Consider the following 24279-nt stretch of genomic DNA (forward strand, 5'->3'; position numbering starts at 1 on the left):
GGGGCCTCACGCACTTCCCCCGTGGCGGCTACCGTGGTGGATGTCGGCTCCGGTTGCAGAATCTCCTCGCCGGCCCTCCTGGGAGAGGGGATGTCTCCGAAGACGTCCATGGTGTCCACGGGCAGGGAGGAGCCCTGGGAGCCGGAGTAGCCGGTGGCCAGGGAGGTGAAGGCGGCGGTAGGTCGGTAGCTGGGGCTGCCTCCCCGGCTGCTGGGCGCGGGGGATCCCGTCGACGGCGTGGACTTGCGGGAGAAGCTGACGGCCGCCGGGGGCTGCAGGGTGATCTCCGACACCTCCGCCTGCTGCTGGATGAGGCCCGGCCGGGGCCGGGCGCGGGCGGTCAGCTCCGGGGAGCTGTTGCGGGAGCTGAGGGGGCTTTGGGTCAGAGGAGAAAGCCTCGAAGGTTGTAGCACCACCTGATGTAAACTGGGCTCGGCCCTCCTGACCTGCCGAGGGCTGGGCCGAGGTCGGGGTTGGGGCTCGTACCACCTGGTGTCCAGGCCGAATGTGCTTGCGCCGCTGGGGCCGACGGGCTCGGACGGTTCGTGGTAAGGCAACACGGGTATGCCCATACCTTGGCTGGTATGTCTTAGCTGCCCTTGACATCCCATGGGTTGCATAGGTTTGTCCTGCCACTTGGTGGTGGTGGGCACAGAGGGTTGGCCCCTGCCGGGCGACTTGCCGGTCCAGCTCTTTGGTGCCTCCAGGGGCAGGATGCCCGGGTAGGACGCGGGGACCACCTGGAGGGAGGAGGGGGGCGGCCCCCGAGGAAGGCAACCGGCGGGCTGGGAGCCCTCGGCCGCCTCGCAGGGCTGGAGCTGGTGGGGGAACGGCGCGGGGGCCGGCTCCAGGCCGCCGAAGGGGAACTCGGCCCTGCCCCAGGGCTCGGGGGACCGGCCCCCCGTGGGGGTCTGGGCCAGGGGCAGCGTGCTGTTGGAGGCGTTCTCCCCGTTCTCCTCGGGGATGGTGGGGTGTCCGAAGGGCCCCTCGGGGGGCAGCGGCGGGGAGGACATGACCGAGCTCAGCGGGCTGACTTCTGGCATGTAGAAGGGCGGCGGGTCCACCTCCCCGGGGCTGCTGCTGCTGAGGTAACCGTAAAACTGGTGGTGGAAAGCCCGGGGGGCCGGCGGGCGGGCCTGGCCGGTGGCCTGCAGGGCGCCGGGACCCTCCAGCGCCCGGTGGAACCGGGGGCTGTATGCTGGTGGCTGAAGGTAGGACTCCTGGCTGGAGGAGAGAGGGGTGAGCTGAGCTTTCAGGGCGGTGACCGAGGCCGGGACGACGGGGTCATCGTTCTCCTCGTCCGACTGCCTGAACTCGGGGTACATGTCCGTCTCCTCCACGAAGGGGAAGCCCTCGATCCGCCGCGTCTTCAGGGACGGCTCCATCTCCGCCGGGTCCATGACGAAGCGGCCGTCCGGCCCGCGGCTGATGAGCTCGATGGGAGTGGTGGCCTCGGCTTCGGCCTCCGCCTTGGAGACGCTGTACTTCTTGCTGCTGATGGCTCGCTTGGTCTTCTTGTAAAGGGAGAGCTCCTTCTCCTTGGTGGGGCTCAGCATCCGCTTGGCCTGCGGGCCCTGGTCGTCAGAGGACTCCGAGGGGGGACGGAGGGTGCGGATGCTCTCGGGACTCACCTTGCCGGAAGACAACCTGGACCACAGGGGAGAAAAACCGAGAGAGGGGACGGTCACCCGGAGGGGAAAGGAGGTCTCCTCACCCAGAAGAGCCGCCGGTCAGATCCGGAAAATAAAGTGCTACCAGCTCCCGAAAGAGGAACCGCTGGGAGAGAATTGCGGGGGCTAGCCGGGACGGCAGAGTCTTGCCCGGCCGCGGCACAGGCCAGAGGACCAGCAGCAGCACACGTCATCCCCGCTCCTCAGGAGCGGAGCTCAGCACGCTCAGCATCCCCCCCCAGGGCAGGCAGCTCACACCAACGCCTTGCAACAAGCTCCACCAACGCCTTGCAACAAGCTCTCCCAACGCCTTGCAACAAGCTCTGCAGCCCCAGCAGGACAAAAGACAGATCCAGAGCCCACTTCCAAATCCTTCAAAGGTTTCCTATGTTCACCTGAGCTATCCATGCCCAGGAAAGCCCCCCCAGAGGAGGGACATCAGGCAAACGTCCCCTCCCGCAGAACTCAGCATCTCACTTGGAGATGCTGATGGATCATTTCAGACCAACTTTTTCTCCTGTTCTCAACAGTTACACTTAAGGCTGAGGGCCTCAAAAGGCAGAAAGCATCACTCATCCCTATCCAAAAGCCTCGGACAAACAGGATTGAAAGGCAAACGGTAGCAGATCCAACACAGACAGTGCAGGCATGGTTATTTCAGTGCAGTGGATAAACCGAAAAAAAAAAAAGCAAGATTAAGATCCACCAGCAGAAGGAGATTTTGCAATGGTCCAGGAGCCAAAGCATCAGGCGTCCACATCTCAAACTCTCGCGCTCACATCGGGAAGATGCTCCCATTCATTAGCAGCTATACATGCTTTTGATGGGCTCTGCAAGGAGCTATGGCTACTGCAGCAGCATGAACCACCACCTTTGGGCACGTGTGGAAAGAGGCTTCAGCAGGGCACGCTTCATGGGAAAAGAAAAAGATACCGATGTAAGATTCTCTGAATTTCCCGAGAAAAACCAGAGCCAACAGAGAACGACCCAAAAACTACACTGAGCTTGTACGAAGGACTCTGTATGCAGCAGACCAGCCCTTCTCCTAAGGAGCCCCTTCAAGCTGGGTGTGTAATTGAGTTCCAGCGGTCAGCTCCACCTTTGGTCAATGTTCACAGATCCAACGGGGTCATCTCTTAGCTTACAGTTTGCTGCATTTGTCCCTGCTGCTTTCTGCTCCAAAGCCCGTTTGTCTCCTGTGAACCGTTGTGTTCCCACAAGTTCAGGGAAAACCCAAAACAACTCATCAGAAGCAACCAAACAAGGTCAGACATTTCCATTTGAGCCTTGCAACAACTGTAGGAAGGAGGCACCTTGAAGACCCACAGCCTGGTGCTGCAGCTAAGACAGATACTTACGGGGACTCCAAACTCTTCCTGCAGTGGGTTATCGAGAGAGGAGGGTCTGGAAGAGAATAAAAAGGGGAAAGAAGAGAGAACACTAAGGAGGCGCAACACAACAGAGACAAGACAAACTCAACATCAAGACAACAAAAGACACTCAACAAGAGGCCAAGGTTTCATTGCTCCAGCGCTTTAATGGTTGCTGACAACAAACAGCTCCCGTCACAGGGTCCTGCCCGTCCTACTGCCGCAGTCTCGCAGGCTAGAGAAGGAGCCAATTCCCCTGCCCTCTCCGGCTCCCCAGCCGCCCTTTTCCCTAACGGCCGCTCCTACATGGCGGCTGCAGTCCCAGCTTTCGGGAAGCAGAGCAGCAGGGTCTCCTTTGCAGGGGTCTTCTCTAGCCTAGCGCGGCCATCGGGCACTGCCCGCTCCGGGTTGGGCAGAGCTGGGCGAGAAGCAGCTGGAGAGCCCAGCTCTGGGGGGACCTTGAGGAGTTGAGCGGTCCCCCCCACCATCTCTGGCCCAGAGGACACCCCGGCCCTAAACCCCCGGCTCTAGGAGTTATCACCACGCGAGAGCGCTCCCTCGGAAATCCCAGGCTAGTTTCTCTGTCGCCTCTTCACCCACCCTGCCTCTCCCGCTCCCGACCACGGGCGCTTTCAGGCACAGCCGAGGGATGAAGTCAGGGCTTCACCTGAGGACGCGCATGGACGGAAGAAGAGACAGACAGGGAAGAAGGTTACCACCACAACACAACCAGGGAGGAGAAACGAGGAGGAGGCGGGAGGGAGGAAGCAAGCACACCGGCGACCGGCTCACCTTTCTTGCGCTTGAGCTTGCGTTTGCGTTGCTTGTTGACGAAGCAGGCGGCGAGTGTGCTGAAGAGGATGGCAGCAGCCAGGAAGCAGATGGTGGCAACGATACCAGCCAGCACCGGGCGGGCTAGACCCTCGTCTGTCAGGTCAGGCTGAGGGAATACGTCTGGGGGAAAACCACGACAATTAGGTGTTATGCACACACCCCTGCCTGCTGCCTTCCCCAGGGACCTACCACAGTAGTGAAGGCAACCGGTACCAGGAATGATAATCTCTAAGTAAAGACCCTGCTTCCAACCTGGGGAGAGCGGTCAGCGTTGCTGCAGGCCACTGCCAAGGGATTTAGCAACCTTGCACCAGGTAAACCTTTTTGTCTTAGCTGATAGACCCCCAGGGAAGAAGCCTCCATGCCACACAAATACGGACTTATGTACAAGCACACACAACTGCACCAAACCTGCGGTTATCTCCTGGCCGAATAACCCACTGCAGCAGCACAAGGTATTTTACCCTGTTCGTCAGTGCTTCATTTCAGCTTTTCAATGAACACTGGGCTCCAAACCCTCATGACGGCCCTTCGCTGACCACCAGCGCATCCGAACCACCAGCAAACCTCAGCTGCGGCCCTTTGCAGATGCAAACCCCGCACACAACAGCGTTCCTGCCGTGCGCTCGCATGCAGGCTCAGCACGCTTTCGCCAGCCTGGGAGGGCAGCTGCCTGGGGCTGGGGTGCACGCACGCCCTGCGGGCACTGCCAAACCCCATCAGAAAAATTGTGCAAGAGGAGCAAGGGCAAGCAAGCAGGCAGTCTGCAGCAGGCAGGCTCTCCGCACCGTGCCAGCACCACTTGGGGGCAGAGAGAGACTGCTGCATTCCTGCGTGCAGCAGAGCTGGGTGGCTCCTCAGCTTTTCCAGAGAGCCACGAAAGCAGGGTTCGCTCGCCGCATCCCCATCTCCTCCCTGCTGCCCTTGCCTTCTCCATCGCAAGCACGTACCCTCGCCTGTCCCCTGCTCGAGAAGCATCCTCCAGGCTGGACCGGGGTGCAGGGTACATGCACGAGCTGCAGCGTGTTGCAGTCTCCTGTTGCAAAGCTTTTTTTCCCCTTTGGACTCTGCACTGCAGTGCTATGTTTCCCTCTCTGCACCTTTCATTCCCATTTCCAGGCTGCGCAGTGCCCGGCCAGAGCTTTGTTCTCTGGGCACCCCGCAGAGCTGAAATGTGCTGCCACTCTGCAGCAGCGGATGCCCGACAACGCTGCGCTCCACAGGAAGGACTAAATGGGGCAGTTTGTCCTCGCCCGCTCCGAGTGCTGCTGGTCCGTTTGCATCAGGAGGCAGCACGGGGCCAGCAGCGTGTCCAGGACACCAATCTTAACCGTATGCCCATCAGCCCAGCTCACAGCCCCAGCGTCTCAGGCAAAAGCACAAAACCAGCCATCGCTGGCGTAAGCAAGTACTGATGCATGACCTGAGCGCTAGCTTAGGTGCCTGCAGAAGCAGAGATGCTCCCACAGCTGGGGGGAGAAGAAGGAGCCATCCCTTACCTGTACTGGACACGCCAGCAACGTTGCTGGGTTCGCTGATGAGATCCTGCATGACCGCCAGGACCCGGAACTCGTACCAGGTGTCCTGAAACACCAAGCACATCCGTCAGGTTCCCCGCCACAGCCTCCAACCTTACCCAGCTCCTTGAAGATCCCAGCACGGGGACCGAGCCACCCCAAAAGCTTCCCCAGAGCTGCAGCAGATGGTGCAACACCAGAGGTATGGTGTGGGCAGCCCCTGCTTACCTGGGACAAGTCCTTGGCAAAAAACTCGTTCTCGGTCCCCGGGATACCATCATCCAAGATCTCCCACCTCTCCGCGACGCGGAACTCCATGATGTAGCGGTCAATGGGGAAGCTGTGGTTAGCGGGAGGAAGCCACGACAAGAGGACGCCTTGCTGTGTCCGGTTGGCTGTTAGGCACCTCGGTGGGGTAACCAACACCAGAGGCTCTGGAGTTGTTACAGGGAATGCTGCAGACAGAGCAGATGGGACAGAGGACACCTTTGAGACAGGGCAAGAGATGCTCTCCTACGTGTGCCCCATCAGCGGCAGATGGACCACCGCAGCAGCGGCAGGTCCCACCTTTCAGGAGTTTAGGGCACATCTCAGACGTGTGCTCTTATCTCAGAGATATGAAAGTGGCTTTCCAAAAAGCAGGGGACTAATGATGCAGTGACTCCAAGAAAAAGGGGCACAGCGTTAGAAAACCTCCTGCTTCCTCCTGAGACAGCCCCAAGGCAGGTACCAGTGCAAGGCCCTTTGTGTTAGCTCCCGCTCTGAGCTGCATGCAAGTGATTTTGTGCTCTAATAATACCTTCTGACCCCAGCTGAACTTAAGGAAGATCTGAAAGGTGACTGGTACAGCACAGTTCTCCTAAGCTGTCTCTTAGGACAAGCTTTCAGGAGCCTCATGCATCCAGCAAAGTCTATAAGCTTCATCCAGGACCCTCCACAAACTATCGTCTACGCAGCCAGAAACTACTGCTGCTGATCACCATCTCTGTCCCCAGCAGATAGGACACACGGACCAAGGGAAAAGGCCACTTCTCCCCATGGACCCCCTGAATCCCTTCCCCCTCCTCCCCTTGTGCCCACGGAGGACCTACCTAGAGTGTTCACAGTGACCACCTCACTGAAGGAGCTGGTGCCCAGCTTGTTTTGAGCCAAGACGCTGAACTGGTAGGCAGTCTCGGGTTCCAAGGTATCCACCAGTAGCCAACTGGAACCAGCTGGCACAGGGAGAGACAGCCAGTCGTGGGGGCCAAACTGGGCTCTCTTCATCCTGCGGAGAGAAAAGGGAGGATCCTCCTCAGGGAAGGTGCCTTTGACAGGGAGGACAAAGAGGCAGCATTAACTTCTCAAGCGAAAATGGAGCTTTCCCGAGCAATGATTTGGTTTGACAGCAGCAATGTGTATGGACGTGGGGCAGCCGCTTGCCAGCCAAGAGCTGGCTTGGGGACAGCGCACGTGAGGACTGCCAGGCACATGGCACCATCCCATTGTGCCACACCAGCATCCCCCGACTCATATGGACACTGTCACCAGCCCTCCCCTCTGCCGTGCACCACCCGCACCCTCTGAGCAGGGTCAGGGACAAAGGCGGTGCCCAACAGCCCCACTCTGAGGTTATGTCCATCAGATTCCCATGGGCAAAAGTGGAAGCTGCCGCATTTTTACTCCGGTGAGTGCTGCAAAGGGGACGGCTGGAGCAGGAGATGGGCCCTGTTCCCATTTATACCTTGACAGCTCCCAAGCCAGAGCCAAGTTTTCCCTCAGCTGTAGCCCCGTACATGCAATTCCCCAAGAAACATTTAACTAAATCACCATTTCTTCCATATTTGCACAAGTCGGGGGCCGCCAGCACAGCCTAGGGCATAACTTGGGGTTTTGGCAGTGCAGCAGAGGCACTTGCGGGGAGCACAGGACACAGCCTTTCTGCAGGGGTCTATAACCCTCAAACCCAGGGCAAAAAAAAGCTCCCAGAGCCGCCCCAGTGCGACCCCAGCACGCACGAGCGTGCAGCCACCCCCACAACCCATAACCCCGCCGGGAATCAGCACAGTCAAAGAGCCCCATGTCCCGAAGCAGCGTCACTGCGCTGCAACGATATTGCAAGTATCGGTGCCCACGTTAGAGAGATGCTCTAGGAAGTCCCAGCCCTTGGCTGCAGGTTTCAGTGGTGTCCGCAGAGGATTTGGGAAGGATTACTGCAGACAGTCTATTCTGCATAGGTAAGTGGGCATATCTGTAGCCACTGGCATACAGCCAGGTAAATCCATCGCATAGAAAGTAAAAGATGGAGCAAAGACAAATAATGCCACTGTAAAGGGAGCAAAAGGTGAGGCAGGAAAAGCAGCAGCAAGCTATGGAAACAAGCAAGTCGGCAGAGAGCCATGCACGTGCAGCGTGCCTCCACCAAACTGAGTGGCTACGGGCAGGAAAGTTTCTGTATCACCGCGGCTCCAGCTGGGACTACAGCTGCCAGGATCCCTCGCCACCACAGTGGAGGCATGGAGGGCAGCGGAGCAGCCTGTCACCCAGAGCAGGTTTTCCTTGCAGCATTTAACCCCACCACATTCACATCCCTTCTCCCCAGCGCTGCTGCGGGCAGGCACGCAATGGCAAAGGGGCTGAGGGTGGGGAGAAAGGAGGGTAAATGCAGCGCGGGGATGGGAGACCACCCTTGCCGAGGGAGAGCGTGTACACAGGTGGGATGCTGCGGTGGCCCTGGCCATCCCTGGGGAGCAGGGTTTGCATTTCCAGCATCAACAGCAGCAGAAGCGGGAGGAGAGCATGAACTCCACAGGGGGCGAAGCCATGTTTTGCTTGAGCATCCCATAGCCACAGCAGGGAGGAAAACACATGGATGGCTAGCATCCCTGGTCCCACAGCCTCCAGGGCTCACACCGTACAGTCAGGGCAAGAACAGGTCTCTGTCTCCCTACCCCAGGTCCCCACTGCACCCTGTAAATTACCTAAGGCAAGCTTAGAGCAAACATCCTTCCCTGCCGCTGGCTGCTCTCCCCGGTGTGGCGTCTGGAAGAGCCTTGAGGAGGCAGGAACCCAGCAGCAGGCTGCAGAGCAAGAGCAGCAGCAGCTGCCACCTCCCTCCAAGGTGAGCCATGTCTCCAGAGCAGAGAGGTTTAACCACTCCTTCCCAAGGACATTTTCATCAGAGCAAGGTCTGCACCGCTCTGCTCGCTCCCTCATTTTTTTCCCCTCTGCTCGCTCCATTCCTTCTTCTTTCCATCTCCCAACAGACTGTCCAGCCCCACCCCACAAGTGTCCAGCCTCGGGCTAGAGCACAGCAGAAATCATTACAGGCAGCGTCCACCCTATCAGCAGTCTCCATCGGGGCAAATTAAGGCAAGGAAGGAAAGAGAGAGCCAGAACAAAGGCTGAAGAATGCCAGCCCGGGCCTGGGAAGGGAAGGCATCATCCCCTCCACGTTTGCAAGGACAGCTCTTCAGAAGAGGAAGAGGACAAGAGCAAGTGCAGAGCCCAAAGAAAACCCCAACCTCGCTGCAGCTAAAATTTCACCCTCCCCTGCCCTGGGGGAAAGCCTGCAGGGACAAGCCCAGCCCGATTGCGGGAAGGCAGGACGCAACCACTGGCTTTGGGTACCGGGTAGCGCAGGCTGGCACAGGAGCGATGGGAGCAAAGCCCTACAAGGCTCAGACCCGGCCAGCATCTCACAGTGGCTGGTTGTGAACTCAGCTGGGATTTAACCACCTCCAGGGAGCCGCAGAGCAAGGAGAGATCATTTCTGCTTAGTCACAGCTCTTCCAGGACGCACTCTATAAAGGTCGCATTTTCCATCCTCTCCCTGGCTGTTAAGCTTCATAAACAGTTTATCTTGAAATTAGATGCCAGAGGCAAAGTTACATGAATGCTAAGCATCTCCCTTGTACCACAAGCAGAATAAAACCTGCTGGGGCAGACGGAGGTACTGGCTAGCACAGAAGGGAGAGGAAATACAGGAACTATATGATCCCACCACCACCCATCTCTCCGAGGCACCAAACAGGAGCTCAGCCCTTTAATACCCACAGGCACAGAGCTGGGCACGCCACCCCTCACCACCCTCCTCCCCGCCAGCTGCTCGAAGCTCGGGTCGGCTAGGAAAGAAAAGAAGCAGAGAGCAAAGCATGCCGGGATGACTCACAGAGGGCCGTACCAAACTGAGAAAGTCTGCTCGTATCCACCGTCGTAGCCGGGCTCCCATGAGACATTGGCAGAGGTCATAGCGACCACAACGTGCACGCTGGTCGGGGCGTGAGGGCTTGTGCCTGCGGAGAGAGAGGGATGGGTTAAAGGGGAGCAAGACCATGCACTAGCCAAGCAAAGGCAAGGGGGCTGGAAGGAGTCTGCTCCCAGCCTTGGTTCGAAGGGACTCCTCTTGCACCAAGCAAAAGCCACCTGGAATTTCTGCTAGAAATAGCAGCAGGACAGCTGCGTCCACAGGTGGCCAAAATAACAGAGCAGAAAAAGGCAGCTCCACCAGTCAGTAACATTTAAAGGAGACGCTGCTCTTCGCAGGGAGCATCCCCATCTCCTGCCTTACCGACACACCGCCTGGGGGGACTCTACCCAGGCACCCGCCACTGGCTGTCCCCCAAGGACCCGTCCCCTGCCCTGCCCGTACCTACGACGGTAAGGTGGGTGCTGGCAGTAATGCTTGCGACGATGTTGGTGGCGACGCACTCCCACTCGCCATGGTCATCCTTGCCGAGGGAGCGGATCTGCAGGGTGCCGCCGGGCAGCGTGTTGTGCTTGCTCCTGCTGGGCTTCCCTACCTTGGGCAAGGAGCGGGGGGGAGCCGGGCAAAGAAAGAAAAAAAACACGACTCAGAAGCGGGTTGCGGGGCAGGGTGAGGCGGCAGTGGGGTCACTAAGCTACCTGCGCGGCCCAGGGGACACCGCCGGCCACCGGCAAGGGATCTGGTCTCTCCGGTCGCGGCAAGGCAGCCGGTTCCCCCGTTTTCGAGAGGACCTGGCGGGGCAACGCAAGAGGCACGCGTCAGGGAGGCTGATGCTCAGCACTCACACACAAGCGGAAAACCCCACAGCACTCACACGGACACCGAGCCCTGCACCGGGACTCAACCTCCGGCATCCAAAGCTGAAACCGCTGCGGAGGGAGGTGTACTGGCCACCCCTGGCAAACACCTTCCTGGGCCAGGGAAGGCACCGCCTGCCCCAGGAGATGCCCAAACTGCCCCTCAGCCAGCGGCAGAGGAGAGGCAGCACCCTTCACATCAGAGGTTTGGGCAGCAAGGGCCCCACAGGGACGCAGGAGGATGGCGTGCGTGGAGGTGCCCAGGAGCTCTCAAAGCCGAGCGGAAAAAAGGAGCTTGTAACAACTCATGTCTACGCCCATCAGCCAAAGTTGTGCAAATCCCACGTTGCCCTGAGTCCTCTTCAGCCGTTCTTCATGCAGGGGTCTCTGCTGATTGACACCAGGACCCACGGTTTGATGCCACGCAGGATGAGCAGCGGAGCGGACGGGCACGTGGGGTTACCAGTGCCAAGCCCAAGTCGTCAGGAGTCTTTCAAGAGACTGGTCACCGCTGGTGGGCTGACAGGGAGTGAGGGAGCTTGCTTCTGCCACTGGGAAACTGAGCCCAGCCCAAGTCAGCCCTGACTGGAGTCAGCGGGGGATTAAGCCCAGAGTCATGAGATGAGGAGGACCGCCAAAAGGCACAAGAGGGGTTGAAAAGAAACCTGAATAAAAATGGGAGGGGGGAGAAAAATAAGATGGAGAAAAAGACTAAACAGGCAACAAGTATTAGGTAGGTCACTTGCAATCTGTGCAAGTCATGGTCCTCCTCATGCTAGTAAAAGGAACTCAAAGAGATCCAGCATCTAACACCACAAGGACTGAGGATGGTGCCCACTGGGCAACGCAGGGACCCCGCTCACTCTCAGGAGCCCTAAGAAGGGGATGGGAGGCCTGGAGAGAAGATCCTGACAGGGGGACAAAGAGCCCAGGAGGTCCCCTACATGGTGGCTTTCCTACCAGAGCAGTGAAGGTGGGAAGCAAAGGGAAGGCTGAAGGAGGACTGGAAAGCCCTGTTTGCTCCCAGGCTGTGCCACCGTGCCGGATCCTACCCTGCTCTACAGAAAGGGACATCCTGAAATCATTACGTCCAGCACCATTAAACCAGCTTCTTCCCAGGGTCTTCGAAGTCACAGGGCAGCAAAGCAGCTGCCGACCAGTCCAGCCCCTTACCGAAACACAGCCAAGAGACCCCCCGGACACGCTCCGGTGGCACGTCCCCTCCCGCTGCGGGATGTCCGCACCACGAGAATGGCATCGCCGGGGCTGCCACAACTTGCCGGCGACCACCTCGCAGGCAGGCAAGGAGGAGGGCGTCCTGTGGGCAGTGCTGGCGAGGAAGAGGAGGGGGGCCGGGGTGGGGGCAGCGCTCAGCCTTGCAGATGCTGCCGTGATGGTTTCACGGGATTAAAGTACTCGGTGGCCACAAGCCGGGCTTCCCCCACCCACCTGCGGGACAGGACGGCAGTGGCTCAGCCCAAAGCGAAGCAGCTGTACCTGCAGTTTGTTCTTACCGGGACAGAGTGTGGCTTCTCTGTCTGCAATATTCACCAAAAGCCAAAGGCACTGCAGATTTGTCTGGCAGGCCGGGTACCTTTCTCCAGGCGATGATGGGAAAGGGGTCTCCGGCAGCAGCGCAAGGAATCAACAGCTCCCTCCCTGCCTCCTGTCTGTACTCCCAGCCTGGTAGCACCGTGAAATAGGGGGGGTCCTGCAGCCGAGGGAAAAAGCAAGGAGCGTCAACCCACGCCAACTCCCACCGCACACAAGCGGCTCCCCACCACCAAACCCAGTCCTTTTCCAAAACAAATGAACCACCGGTTCAGGTAAAGTGGAGACATTGCAAGGAAAGCCGCAGCAGAGAGCATGCACTACAGAGGCTCTACAGTACACCAAATTATATACCCGGAGGGAAATTTTCTTCGAAGAGCCGCTGCACTAGGGCATCATTTTTAAGGAGGTAAACAGGAAAAAAACTACCCACATCGCATCAGACATCAACCTGATTTCATCGACTCCGCAGCCGCCTTAGCGGGTGTGTGTATGATACAGAAAGCGTTATCACGTCAACCTTAGCGACACACCATGAATCACTGCCACTCACAAGCACAGGACTTTTTGTTCAGGGAAGGAAGAGGCAGCCGCTCCCACCCCAACAACACCGGGAACTGCACTGGGAGCCCAGCACGCCTCGGGCTCTGCACGCAGCAAGACCACGCGGAGCATCTCTAGAGCTCAAATCATCCATTTATTAAAATCCTCCGTGAACCCAAGCCCAGGTCAGCAGGGCTGTATTTTGTTGGCAAAAAGGCCATCCCAGGGACATATTTCCTCAACCTACCCCGGTCCAGCGCTACCCAAGCCCTTATACTTATCATACACCAGCTGTGGCCCAGCCCATGCCAAAACCCGTGCCCCTGCTCCGGCAGGTTATGTCCAGATATGCCAGGCAGGGTGCACTCAGGGTTTGCCTGTCCTGGTGGGAAGCACATCTCCACCCGCAGCACAGATGCACCTTCGTGCTCGAGCCTCTGCTGTTCCCCTTCAAGGATGCTCGTGAGGGCCCGCATTTGCCTTTCTCAGCACAGGTAAGAGACAAGGCTCAGAGGAAAAGGCGACAGGTTTTTGCTCAGGTGAGTAATGTAGGTAGAAAAGCGGACAGGTTTGGGGGCACAGAGCCCTTCTTGAGCTCTCTTCATAGAGAAGGGCTCAGAAAAGCAAAGTAAAACCTGAATTTCTGCACAGAATTAACAACCAACCAAATAAGCAGCATGGAGAGAAAAAACCACCACCTCATCCATCCCTGCAGCTCTGTGCCGAACAGGAAGGCAGAGCGAGCGACACACGCGTTGCAAAATCTACGTTAAAAAAGCCTAAGTGCAGAGTGAGATACCGCCGCAAAACAAGCATGCATTCACGCCACCTGGCCCGGGGCTCCAGCACCCCGCACAACCACGGGTGCTCTTCTTGGCACGAGAGAACACAACTCACGGCAAATACGCCGGCTGCAGAGCAAGGATTTTAAGCAGGCAAGTTACCTTCAGTACCAGTCGGGCAGGGGGAGACTGGCCCATCGTACCCAGGGCGTTATAAGGCACACAGGTGTAAGTGCCGAGAGCATCTTCGGTTGCCTCCTCTATCCGGATCGACCCGTCTTCCAGCAGGTTCCAGCCAGAATACTGCAGCAGTGAGCAAGAGAGAGCTGACTTATCCTGCACCCACCACAGCTTATTATTCTCCCTTCAGCCAAGCCCCCCGCCTATGCCCAGGGCGGCTGTCACATCCCCGGACGATGCCCAATTCAATTCCCAGCATCCAAGCCATCTCCTCAACTGCAGAGAGAGGAAACATGGGCAAGATCAGCCCGTCCAAACGCAGCCCTCCCGGGAAGGGTTTCCCTGCTCTGTATGCACCCAACGACATGCAGGTTTATCTTGCAGCTGCCCTCCTCCCTACACACCGCCAGGCTTCTTCAAGTAGCCCAAAAGATTTAACATCAGAATCTATCACGCCCTAAGTAAAACTCATCCTGGTGGCACCAAGGAGACAACTCCACCCGAGGGGCTGAGGGCACCAAGGACCAGGAACCCACAGCAGCAACAGGTTTAAACAGAATTAAAACTTTGGATCATTAATATTTAAGCAAAAATTTAAAATACTGAGCGTTTTCTTTAAATATTTAATGGCTAATATCCTTGCTCAGACTATCAAACCACGATTATAGGAAGACAGAGACTTGTTAAAAGGGTCTTTTAACTATCAGTTGCCATTGGGAAAAAAAAAAAACCAGGGCCATCAGGAGGTGACTTTAGAGGGAAGCAGGCATTAGGTCTGGGAGATGCAGACAGTGTGCCTACAGGCACCCGGGGCTCCAGACAAGAACCCGAATTAACTCTGCCCACAGCTGATAAGGAAGCACAGCATCATCCCACCCACGGGGCTGCCTCTCTCCTGACCGGCAGGCTGGACCCGCAGGGTGCCCGGTGGTGCTCACTGGCATTTGCAGAGGACACGAAGGTCTGAACCCCCTCTGTGCCCCCACGCATCCCTCCCCAGGGGCTTTGTTACCTTCTCGATTCGCAGGGGACGTCCGTCTTTGTTCCACTTGACCAGCGTGACCGGGGGCTCTGCCTCGACCGGGCAGCGGATGTATCCATGTATCCCGATGGGAACATAGATGACGGGGGGCATGTTCACCACGCGGGCAGGATCTGGGAGAACAGCAGCACCGCGTTAGCATGAGGAAAGAGCCCGTCTCTCCCCCACCGCCTGGCTTCAGAGGATCTACATCGCTTTTATAATGAATTCCAAACACAAACACCACCCTGGCTCCTGCAGGCTGTTATCTCTAGGCTTGCTACACAGAAATCCACTGTAATACCTGGCGTTTCTGGGAGGCTTTACTCATGCCCAGGGTTTTCCTACCTGGGGCTCATTAAAAGTTGCATTTAAGAAGAAACATTAAGTACGCCTGCTCCAACATCCCCACCGACTTGCGTCCTGCTGAAGCCCAAGCTGCTCCATCACACTCAGCCTGCGGCACACGTGCAAGGTACGGTGCATACCCTGCAAGCCGCCCGCCTGCCCCGCAGCCTGGTTTTGCACAGCAGCAGTGAAAACTATTTCAACTCCCAAGCCTTAAAACACACCAACTGCAGCAACGAGATGGGAGAAGGGATCCGTGGCCAGGCTGCCATGAGGCCTTTACCTCCTGTTTGTACTCGCAGCTCGTGCCTCATCGAGGCTGGGTTGCGTTGAGCATCAGACACCTCCACCCTTTCCAACAGGATGCAAAAAGCTTAAAATACATACCTAACCCCCCCCGCGCTGCACCACCCACACAGAGAGGCGTCTCACAATCCTCCAGTCTAGAATGTGTCATTAACAGTGCTTCTAAGAGCTTTTTAATTAAGTGTGAGTGGGTTGGAGAGAATCTAGACTTTCTTTAATAAGAAGCTTTTTTAAAAAAAGTTACTTTTAATAAGAAGAGCGAGTATTTCTACAATCTTGTCTAGACACCGGCAGCGTGAGGTTATGGGAAAATCCTGATGGGGCTTACGCTGCATTAAGGGATGAATGCATTTTTTGGGGGGAGCAGCTTCCCTGTGCTGCTGATGCAAAAACGCAAAGCTGGGGTTACAGGTAAGCTGTTTTGAAGGAAGGGATGGAGGATGGGGGGGTACCCTCTCCTTATTGCTTTTTTGCGGGCAAAAGCTACCGAGTTTGGGAGCTCTGCTCCCTCCTTGCCGAAACACATAACCCCAACTGCTCCCTGAAACCATCCGCCCCCGGCAATGGCACCATAACCCAGATTGCCAAGCACTGCATATGGAGCAGGCTTTACCCCCCCCTCTCTGCTTAACTCCACCTCTTAGGAAATGTAATCAAGGGCTCTGACGGCGTGGGAGAGGGTAATGGGATCGAGCCTTTCACTACTAGGTCACTGGCTGGGGGCCAGCCCGGCTCACTAATGACCCAGAGCCGTGTCCCCATCCGACAGCTGCTTCGGTGGGTGGGAAGCCTCCCTCCCGAGGCATCGGCCCCCCTACAAATGAGAAGGTTTGCTCCGGAGGAAAGGGGTTCGCAGCACAAAAAGCCAAGCACACCTCCTTGCACCAAAGCCTCGCAGGGCCGTCTGACCGGCAGATTGTCCAAACGCCAGTTTTCCTGCCATTAGAGCTATTTTTAACAGCTATCAGCCTTGACGAGTGGTCCTGGATTAGCGGCAGGGCAGATTTAATGGCCTGAGGCTGCATGTTTTCCCAAGAGCTGCCCAGCCGGGCGCATCCAAGCCCCAAATCACGCCTCTGCCTGGGCATGGCACCAGTCGCACCATCCCCCTGCCCCTTCATCCCACAGGGAAACGACGGGACCTACCAGCCCTTCTCATAGCAGTTCCCTGCCAGCGTGGGGCTTCCCACTAACCAGCGCTGGGTCTACAGGCGGCAGCTCTAAGGCGGCCTTCAAAACGCAAGTCGCGAGGCCGCTTTGCACAAGCCTGTCTTTCATTATAAAATAAAACCATTGCAGTCTTTTACAGCAGAGCAATATTGCAATTGCGAGCGGCAGCAATTGAGGCCATTACTGTCGAATGCCACAGGACGCCGGTGGCACACTACCCATTACCGCCTGGGGAGCCAGAGAGAACAAGCGTGGGAAGCAACGTTCCTGCTACAGCCCCTTCTCCTCGGCTTGTTTAGATCAGTTACCGCCTGAAAAATATGACATGCAAAGCTACCGAGCTCACAGAAAAACCACGCCGCGGGAACAAGCCCCCATAATAAACACCAAAAAATATGAGTAGGCAGTTGAGAGCAAGAGCCCTGATCCCATGTTTCCCTGCCCAACACAATGATGAAGACAGCATGCCAACAGCAGCGGTGGGAAGATGCCCACCTAGTCAAAATGCACTTGTATCAAAGGTGGACGCCGGTCCCAGCCGAGCGGTGGTACCCAGGATGCTCAGGCTACTTGCTTGCTTGTTGCCCGCACCCTTACAAGCACACGTGGGATGCTCTCAGCCTTTTGCTGAGGATGATTGCATGCTCATCCAAAGGCTGCTGCCACGTCAACCCGAGCCGCCTAGCATCGTACCGGGATGACAGAGCCTCTGGGGCTGCCTCAGAGCCGGGAATTATCAATCCCGGCCCCACCCCTCAGGATCAGGCCCCGCTGCCCGCACTCACACTGCACCGTCAGGTAGGCAGAGGCTGATGGCGAGCGGCCCAGGCTGTTGCTGGGGATACAGGTGTATTTTCCAGCATCCTCTGGCTTGACACGGAAAATGATCAGTGTCCCATCGATCAGGATCCGCACCCTCAACTTCAGGTCGCTGCAAGAGAAGAGGGGAGAAGGATCATGGGGAGACCCGGGGGGACAATGCCCACCCCATTGGTGGTCCCAGGACAATCTGGGAGCAGGAGGAGGACACGCCAGCTGCAAACTCACTTCTTGAAGTAGACGTTCTCCTCCTCCCAGTACCACAGGTAGGTGAGGTTCCCGGGGTACGCCTCGGCCTGGCAGGTGAAGAGCGCATCCTGGGAGATGTTGACCGTGATGTTCTCCGGAGGGGAAACGATGAAGGGAGGTCCTGGGGCAGGGGGGAGAGAAAAACGTCACCCCCACCAGCACAGGCGTCCCCACAAAGGTTGCTCGGGCTCAGCTCCATCGCAGCATCATTGGCTGGGAGCTGCTGGAGGAATCTGGGGTAGAGCTGGCCCCGATCCCCCAGGACCACAGGGTGCAGGGGCTGACCTCGAGGGGCACGGTGGCTCTGTTATTCCCAACCCTTTCCCCTAATCTCTGCAGCTTTGGGGAGGGAGCCCATGGCGCACGGCACTGCTGCTCCCAGGGCACGAGCTCACACCTCCCTTCATCCCGAGCACATCTCCAGGACCACATCACCCGCAGGGAAAAACGCAGGGGGAAAACAGCAAACTGCCGGGAGCGGGCAGCGAGCGTCCGCAGCTCGCCGACATGGTGAAAGCGGAGCAGATGACACCCCACGCTCCTCTCTCTGCCAGTAGCTGTTGACCTAATTAAAGATTTATTTAATAAAAGAGGGAGCGAGGAGCGGGAGGCCTGCCATACATCACCGCTATCTGACAAGGCGCTTTGTGACAGCCTCAATCTTTTCCCCGCTTCCCGAACAAAACCAAGCTGCCACCGGGGCCCAGATGTTCATCGGCACGGCCACCGCGGTTGCCCCAATTAAGTGGATTCCTCCGTCCTACAAACGGGATGCAAAGCCACAGGGCAGCCGGCACGACGTCGAGCCCGCAAGGCTTGCGGGTCCCTTCAGGGTGGCACCGCAGCCCACCGAGTTCCCCCCACGGAGCCCACTCCCAGCCTCCTGGGGTTGCCAGCGGCTGAGGATGAGCCGGAGGGGCTCGGGTGGAAGATCTCACCTTGAACGAGCAGGCGCGTGGTGTGCACAGCCTCTCCCTGGATGCTGTACGCCCGGCAGGTGTAGGCACCCCTGTCCTCCCGGCTGACGGAGAGCACCGTCAGGCTCCCGTCGCTCACCTGGGAATGACAAGGGAAGACCCTGGAGCGCGGGCAGGGACCCCAGGGCCAGGGGCGTGAACCCTAGCCCCAGCTCAGCACCCTCCCTCCATCGGCTTTTCCCACAGCGGAGAGCTGCCAGCGCTTTTAGGGCCCGATGAGAAACGGGTTTCCCCGCTCTGCAAGACTTTGGATATTAATAAACCAACACACGCGTTTCTGCTCGACGCCAAGGGGAAGGGAAAAAAAAATAATAAAATAAATAAATAACCCTCACAACATATTCATCTCCCGCAGAAGTGACTGGCAGGCGGCAGACTCCAAAGCGCTTCTGCCGAGCACCCTGGCACCATCAGCGCTTCACAAGGAGCGGGATGCCTCGCCGGAGCATCCCCTGCTCCTGAGGGACCCCCTCCACCCCTGGGGTGGGGGTACCAGGGGGAGACCCCGGCTCGGTCGCCGTCCTCCCCGTGGGGCCACCTCGCAGCTGCAAGAGGAGCGGCCAAATTCCTCCCCGGGGACACAGCCAAGGAAGGACAGGCGAGGGACAGTCACGCCCCAGGTAGCAGCCCCCCCACGCACAGGGAGCCCTGCTCCCAGCCAGGCTTCCCACCCCCCCCACCTCATTCTGCCTCATCCTTCTATTTCAATTAGTAACAAATGATTCCTAATTACTCTCATTAGTGCCTGCGCTGATTCCAATGCCTGATTTACCAATTACAGCTCAGGGGGGAATCTCTGCCCGGGAGACTCTGGGATGCAAAAAGGGTCCTGAGGGGGGGGATGGGAAAAATCCTCCTTGCCCAAACCTCTCGCTGCCCCAGCCCCGCAGCACCCATCCCATTCTCCAGTCTACAGCCCCCACCCCATCTCTGGGACCCAGCACAGCGCCTGGCCAGAGGAAAAGCATTCCCAGGGAGCAGCTCGGGTGCCCTAAATGGTGGTGGTGGGGGGGGTGTCCAGCCCCCACCCAAGGGCAGGCAGCATTAGAGGCTGCTGCTCAGCCGAGATGGATGGGGGGTGGGGAGGAATGGGCATCTCAGCAAGAAGTGCTGAGAAAGCACAGCCGGCTCCAGGCACGGCAGAGCTGCCGCCGCCGTGGTCCCATCGATACCGTCCCCGCCGGCGGGGAGCCCGGGAGCCCCCCGCGGCAGCCCCCTGCTGCCCACCTACCTGGTACTTGCCATTGGCACCCAAAAGTTCTCCCTCTTTCAGCCAGGTGACGATGGGCTTGGGGTTCCCGAACGCCATGCAGGTCAAGGTGACACTGCTGCCTTCCTTCGCTTCTACGTACTGCGGCGGCGTCTCCGTGAAAGTGGGGGGAGCTGTGGGGCAAGGGGGGGAGCCCGTGGTGACCCCCCCCGTTTCACACCTGGCTGCTGTGGGTCTCAAGGGGGGGTGGGCAGGGGGACAGAGAGGGGGGGCTGCTGCCTGGAAATGGGGGACACGCCGCACATCCCCGCAGCAGGGCTGGGATCACCCCAAAGGCAAATGGGGTTGCAGGGAGGGGGACGACAGCAGCTGTCACGGGGGGGGCTGTCCCCAGGGACACCCACCGAGGACGTCCCCTCCGGGCCACATCGCACCCCAGCCCTGTCCCCTCTCCCCCCTGCCAGCTGCAGGGCACAGCACCACGTCGTCCCCCCCATTGCACATTAACTTGCTATTGTCAAAACACGGGAAAACACCGCAGTGCAGATCGAAAGGCTCCCTCCTGATTAAAGAGGCTGGCAGGATTACAGCCCGCCCCTAATTACCAGCAGTTGTTAAAGCCCACTTTCGAGGAAGACAGGTTGGCAATTTAATCTGCTCGGGGAAAAAAAGAATTATATTTTGTTTCTCCCCAAATGATTTTTATTTTCCCCTAAGAAAATTAAGCATTGTAATGAGCCGGGGGAAAGCCACAGCCTTCCCCCTGAAAGCAATTCCTCGGACCGGGAGGATTACAGTTATTATTTTGTTATTAAGCCCCTGCGTGCCCCGTGCCGCTTTAAAACCTCAAAAGCGCCCCATTTTGCACAGGGGGTCGAGCCTGGGGAGGGACAGGGCACCTGGGGCACCAATGGCCACTTCCAGCCCCTCGGGCCAGCAGTTTGCAGGATCCATGCGCACCGTGGAAGTGAAACGGGCACCATCCTCCTCCTCATCCTCTCGCTTCCCTCTCCCTCCTTCCCAAGCCCTCCGAGCTCGTTAGCAGGCAGGGGGAAAGGAGGCAGCGGCAAGGCAGGGTGGCAGGCAGGGATGGGGCTGGTGTGCCGCACAGCCCTGCTTGCAAAGCTTCCGCTCGCTAATTGGGCTCAATTAGGTGGCTCTGCTCTGTGCCGCAGCCCAGCCGTCCCCAGGAAAGGTTAAATTAATTGCTCAAGGTCAGGCAAGACCAGCGAGGAGCTGCCGGTGCCCACATCTCTTCTCCAACCGCCCCGCTGCAGCGGGAGAGGCACAGCCCTGCTGCTGGGCTAAAAATAAAGACCTCTCCTGGTGTGGAGAACGACAGTTTGCTAATTAGTTTAATATGCAGCCTTAATAAAATGAAAAAGTAATTTGAGTAAATCTGAATTTCAAGAAAACAAAGATTTGATTTTCTGATCTGTTTGTTAAGAGGACACTCGTTCCCAGCCCCATTTCTTGATGTCTCTCCTTCAAACAAGCTCCGCGTAATTAAAACTGCGCAATCCCTAATAAAAGTTTGTCCCTTTTTAAGTCACGCCCCGGCTGGAGCGGCCAGCCTGGATGGCTTCAGGCTCGCTCGTCTGCAAGGCGCAGATCCCGCCGAGGACCGGCGTCCATCCGAAATCAAAGGGAAACCCGTCTCGGCACCAGACGCGACCCCACGGCGATGCCGCGAGCCCCCCCCGCCGCGCTCGGCTCACCGTTGACCGTGAGGTGGACCCAGCTGCCGTTGTGGAAGGTGTCGTACTGCTGGTCCAGCATGAGCACTTTGCACTCGTACCAGCCCTGGTCCTCGGAGCGGACCTGCTCAATGCGCAGGGAGGCTTTGTCGTGCAGGCTGGCCCGGCCTGCGGGGAGAGCACAGCCGTCGGCTCGGCAGCCCCCGGCCCGGCGCGATGACCCCACCACCACCACCACCACCAGAACCAGACCGGTCCCCCCAGAGCATCGCTGCAAGGGATGCCCCAGCCCGGTGCAGGCACCGAGCGGCTGCAGCACCTTTGGGACCGGGCAGCATCCCACCATCCCCGCTTTTGGGGCTGGTCGCAGCCGGCCGGCGACGCGTTCGCCCATCTGGGGAGGGCAGAGCAAGCTGCGGTGGGCAGGCAAGGTGCCTCGAGCGGCGGCTGCCCGCAGCGATGCCGGCCTTCTGCTCCCATCCAGGGGCTGGCGGTGGTACGGCCGGCAAGCAGGCGTGCCCCAAAGCTTATCCCCGGCCTGGGAGCCTCCCAAAAAGCAGGGTGACCCCGGGCTGACCCCGTGCATAGTCTGGGAAACTGGGGCTGGCAGCAAAGCAGCCCGAACGCGCACCCCAGCCCGGCGGCCACTGGGCTCCAGCGTTGCCCAAGCATGAGCTGAGTTTGGCAGGGCTCAGCCCAGGCTCAGGTGCTGGCATCCTCCCTGCTGCAGGATTTCCCAGGGGAGCAATTTCGGTGGAGGAAGCCCCACAGAGCCTGGAAGCAAGACCCAGGGAAGGTCCTCAGGACGGTGCTCCCTAGGGAATGGCATATGGAAACAGGTCTGTCCCACCACACCACTCGCACTCCTCCACTCGGGGCTGGTCCCCAGCCCAGACACCCCACCAGAAGCCACCGGCCACGTGGGGCAGGTGGCACGTTGGCGAGCTGCCACATGGCCTCCGCAGCTCCAACTTGCCACCTCCGCCCAGCACGTGGCCCTGGCTCCATCCCCACTGTCCCCCCAGCATCCCAGCATCCCCCCCTCTCAGGCTCACAGCTGCTCTGGGGTGCAGCGGCAGCAGCGGCAGCCGCCGCCACCACGCATCACCCTGGGTTTCTCTGCCTTGCTTGCTCCCGTCCCACGCAGCCCAGCTGGCTTCCTAGAACTGCTGCTTAATTAAAACCAACTGGGTGGAAAGCGAGCAACGAGAGGCAGAGCCCTGCACAGTTTCCGACGGAGGAGCGGATGGAGCGGAGCTGCGCATCCCAGGCTGCGCCGCGACCGGGACCCGGCACGTCCCCCTCGTACCCACCCATGCCCCCCGGACTCACCGGCATACTCCGGGTCGACATGGGGAGGGTAAAACCCAAACTTGATGAAGATGGGTATGGGGACGCCGAACTTGAACCACTCCACGACATAGGGAGGGGGCTGCCCCGTGAGCGGGTGGATCACGTCGCATCCCAGGATCACGCTCTCGCCAGCGCGAGCGGTCACGAACTCGGGCTCCTCCCTCGAGCCGAGGGCACCTGCGAGGGGGCGAAGGAAGAAACTGTGGCTGATCCCATCCCTGGACCCCGGCACTGGCGTTAGCCGGAGGACTGGGACTCCCGAGAGGGCCGTAGTGGAGATGATGCCCGTCCCCGGCCACGTGGCTCTGCCAAGGGTACCACCCCAGGGATGGGTCTCCCCCACCCTGAAACCCGGGGGGGGGTCCCCAAGCCCCTCCACCCAGCTCCAGGGCTACCCCAAGCCGCTACAGGACTCAGGAGAGTGACCTTCAAGTACCTGCTGCTCTGGGATGGCTTCCCACCCCCTGCATGGGGGCGAGGGTAGTGCCCAGTGACCCCACAGGGGTTTCGGGGACCCCCTGTTCTCAGCAGAGGGGGTGCCTGGAGCACGCCTAGCGCTGCTCCCCACCTAGCAGCTCCGTCAGAGCTGCCCCGCATCCCTGCGGCGGGGAAAAGGCTGCTTTTGCAGCCCCGCTTGCGCCCCTGCATCCTCCAGGGAGTGGGACCGAGCACGCAGGGACCACCGACCCGCAGATCCAGCTTTCCCACAGGAGCTGCCCCAGGGCGGGCAGAGCCACCAGAGCAGCGATGCTCCAAGCCAAGCCCACCCGTCCTCGGGCATCCCCGAGAGCTCCGGGCCTGAAACCCAGCTGCAACCTGTGCATCGAGTCTGGCACCCTGCCGGCTGGGGTAATTAAACAGGGCTTTGGTCTCAGCCTCAAATGAAGGCACCGCTCCACCCCGGCCGTGCCTCCCTGCTCAGCTGCAGCCTGTCGTCATCCTGCTCTCGCCATCAGCAGCAAAGCTGCATCCTCAGCACGGCTTTCAGAAAGGGAGAGGGAAACCCAAGGCTGGGGGGGGGAGCCAAAGGGAGGTCCCCAAAACTGCAGGCGCAGGGTTCAGCCCCACATCTCCCTTCCCATCAAGGAAGGGGCCCCCTCATTTTTCCTGGCACCAAGCGGCCACCGCCTGCTCCGGGGGGGATGCTCGGGGAAGCACGTTCCCACTCCTCCGCTCCGCTCCTCGGGGCTGCCGGTGATTGGCGGCGAGTGACATCACCGCTTCCCCGCCACGGGAGCCGAGCATCACCGGCTATTTTTGGCTCTGGCACAAGCGCGTACCGGCAAGAGGCCCGCGCCGTGCCACCCAACGGGCACGCCGGCCGAATCGCCCCCACGGGAAGGGGAACGGGCAAAGCCGGTTGTGCCGACAGCCCGGGGCCGCTGCCAAAACCCCCTGCGAGATGTGCCACCGCAGAGGAGAAGAGCCCCGTGGGGCCAGCCAGGCGTCCTCTGTGCCCGCAGCACCGGCAAGCCAAGCACCGGGGCTGGATGGCGGCCGTTTAAACCGGGAGGGCTGGCTGGTGGCAGCGGGGAAGGCGACGCCGGGATGCGGAGCCGCGAACCGTCTGCAAGGAGCAGACGTTGTGTCGCAGGCACCCGGCCCCGCTACGGGAGGGGGGGGGGGCCCCCCATGGGAC

At 59.1% G+C, this 24279-nt stretch overlaps 1 protein-coding gene across 1 annotated transcript in view; it reads right to left on the minus strand.

Moving 5' to 3' along the window:
- The window catches only part of IGSF9B (immunoglobulin superfamily, member 9B), a 57932-nt gene that overhangs the window by 8806 nt on the left and 24847 nt on the right, over nucleotides 1–24279 (minus strand). Inside the window, exons 2-18 of the mRNA XM_010581482.1 lie at nucleotides 22620–22817; nucleotides 21309–21455; nucleotides 19612–19763; nucleotides 18342–18459; nucleotides 17383–17524; nucleotides 17121–17266; nucleotides 14503–14645; nucleotides 13473–13613; nucleotides 12029–12145; nucleotides 10022–10172; nucleotides 9554–9665; nucleotides 6483–6658; nucleotides 5620–5846; nucleotides 5374–5458; nucleotides 3833–3994; nucleotides 3029–3074; nucleotides 33–1647 (exon numbers count right to left, since the gene is read on the minus strand). Of these exons, the coding sequence (XP_010579784.1) occupies nucleotides 33–1647; nucleotides 3029–3074; nucleotides 3833–3994; nucleotides 5374–5458; nucleotides 5620–5846; nucleotides 6483–6658; nucleotides 9554–9665; nucleotides 10022–10172; nucleotides 12029–12145; nucleotides 13473–13613; nucleotides 14503–14645; nucleotides 17121–17266; nucleotides 17383–17524; nucleotides 18342–18459; nucleotides 19612–19763; nucleotides 21309–21455; nucleotides 22620–22817 (3878 nt within the window). The remainder of the gene's footprint in view (nucleotides 1–32; nucleotides 1648–3028; nucleotides 3075–3832; nucleotides 3995–5373; nucleotides 5459–5619; nucleotides 5847–6482; nucleotides 6659–9553; nucleotides 9666–10021; nucleotides 10173–12028; nucleotides 12146–13472; nucleotides 13614–14502; nucleotides 14646–17120; nucleotides 17267–17382; nucleotides 17525–18341; nucleotides 18460–19611; nucleotides 19764–21308; nucleotides 21456–22619; nucleotides 22818–24279) is intronic.

This window comes from Haliaeetus leucocephalus, unplaced genomic scaffold (genome assembly GCF_000737465.1).
Source record: "Haliaeetus leucocephalus isolate CR32 unplaced genomic scaffold, Haliaeetus_leucocephalus-4.0 Scaffold773, whole genome shotgun sequence".
Lineage (NCBI taxonomy): Eukaryota > Metazoa > Chordata > Aves > Accipitriformes > Accipitridae > Haliaeetus > Haliaeetus leucocephalus.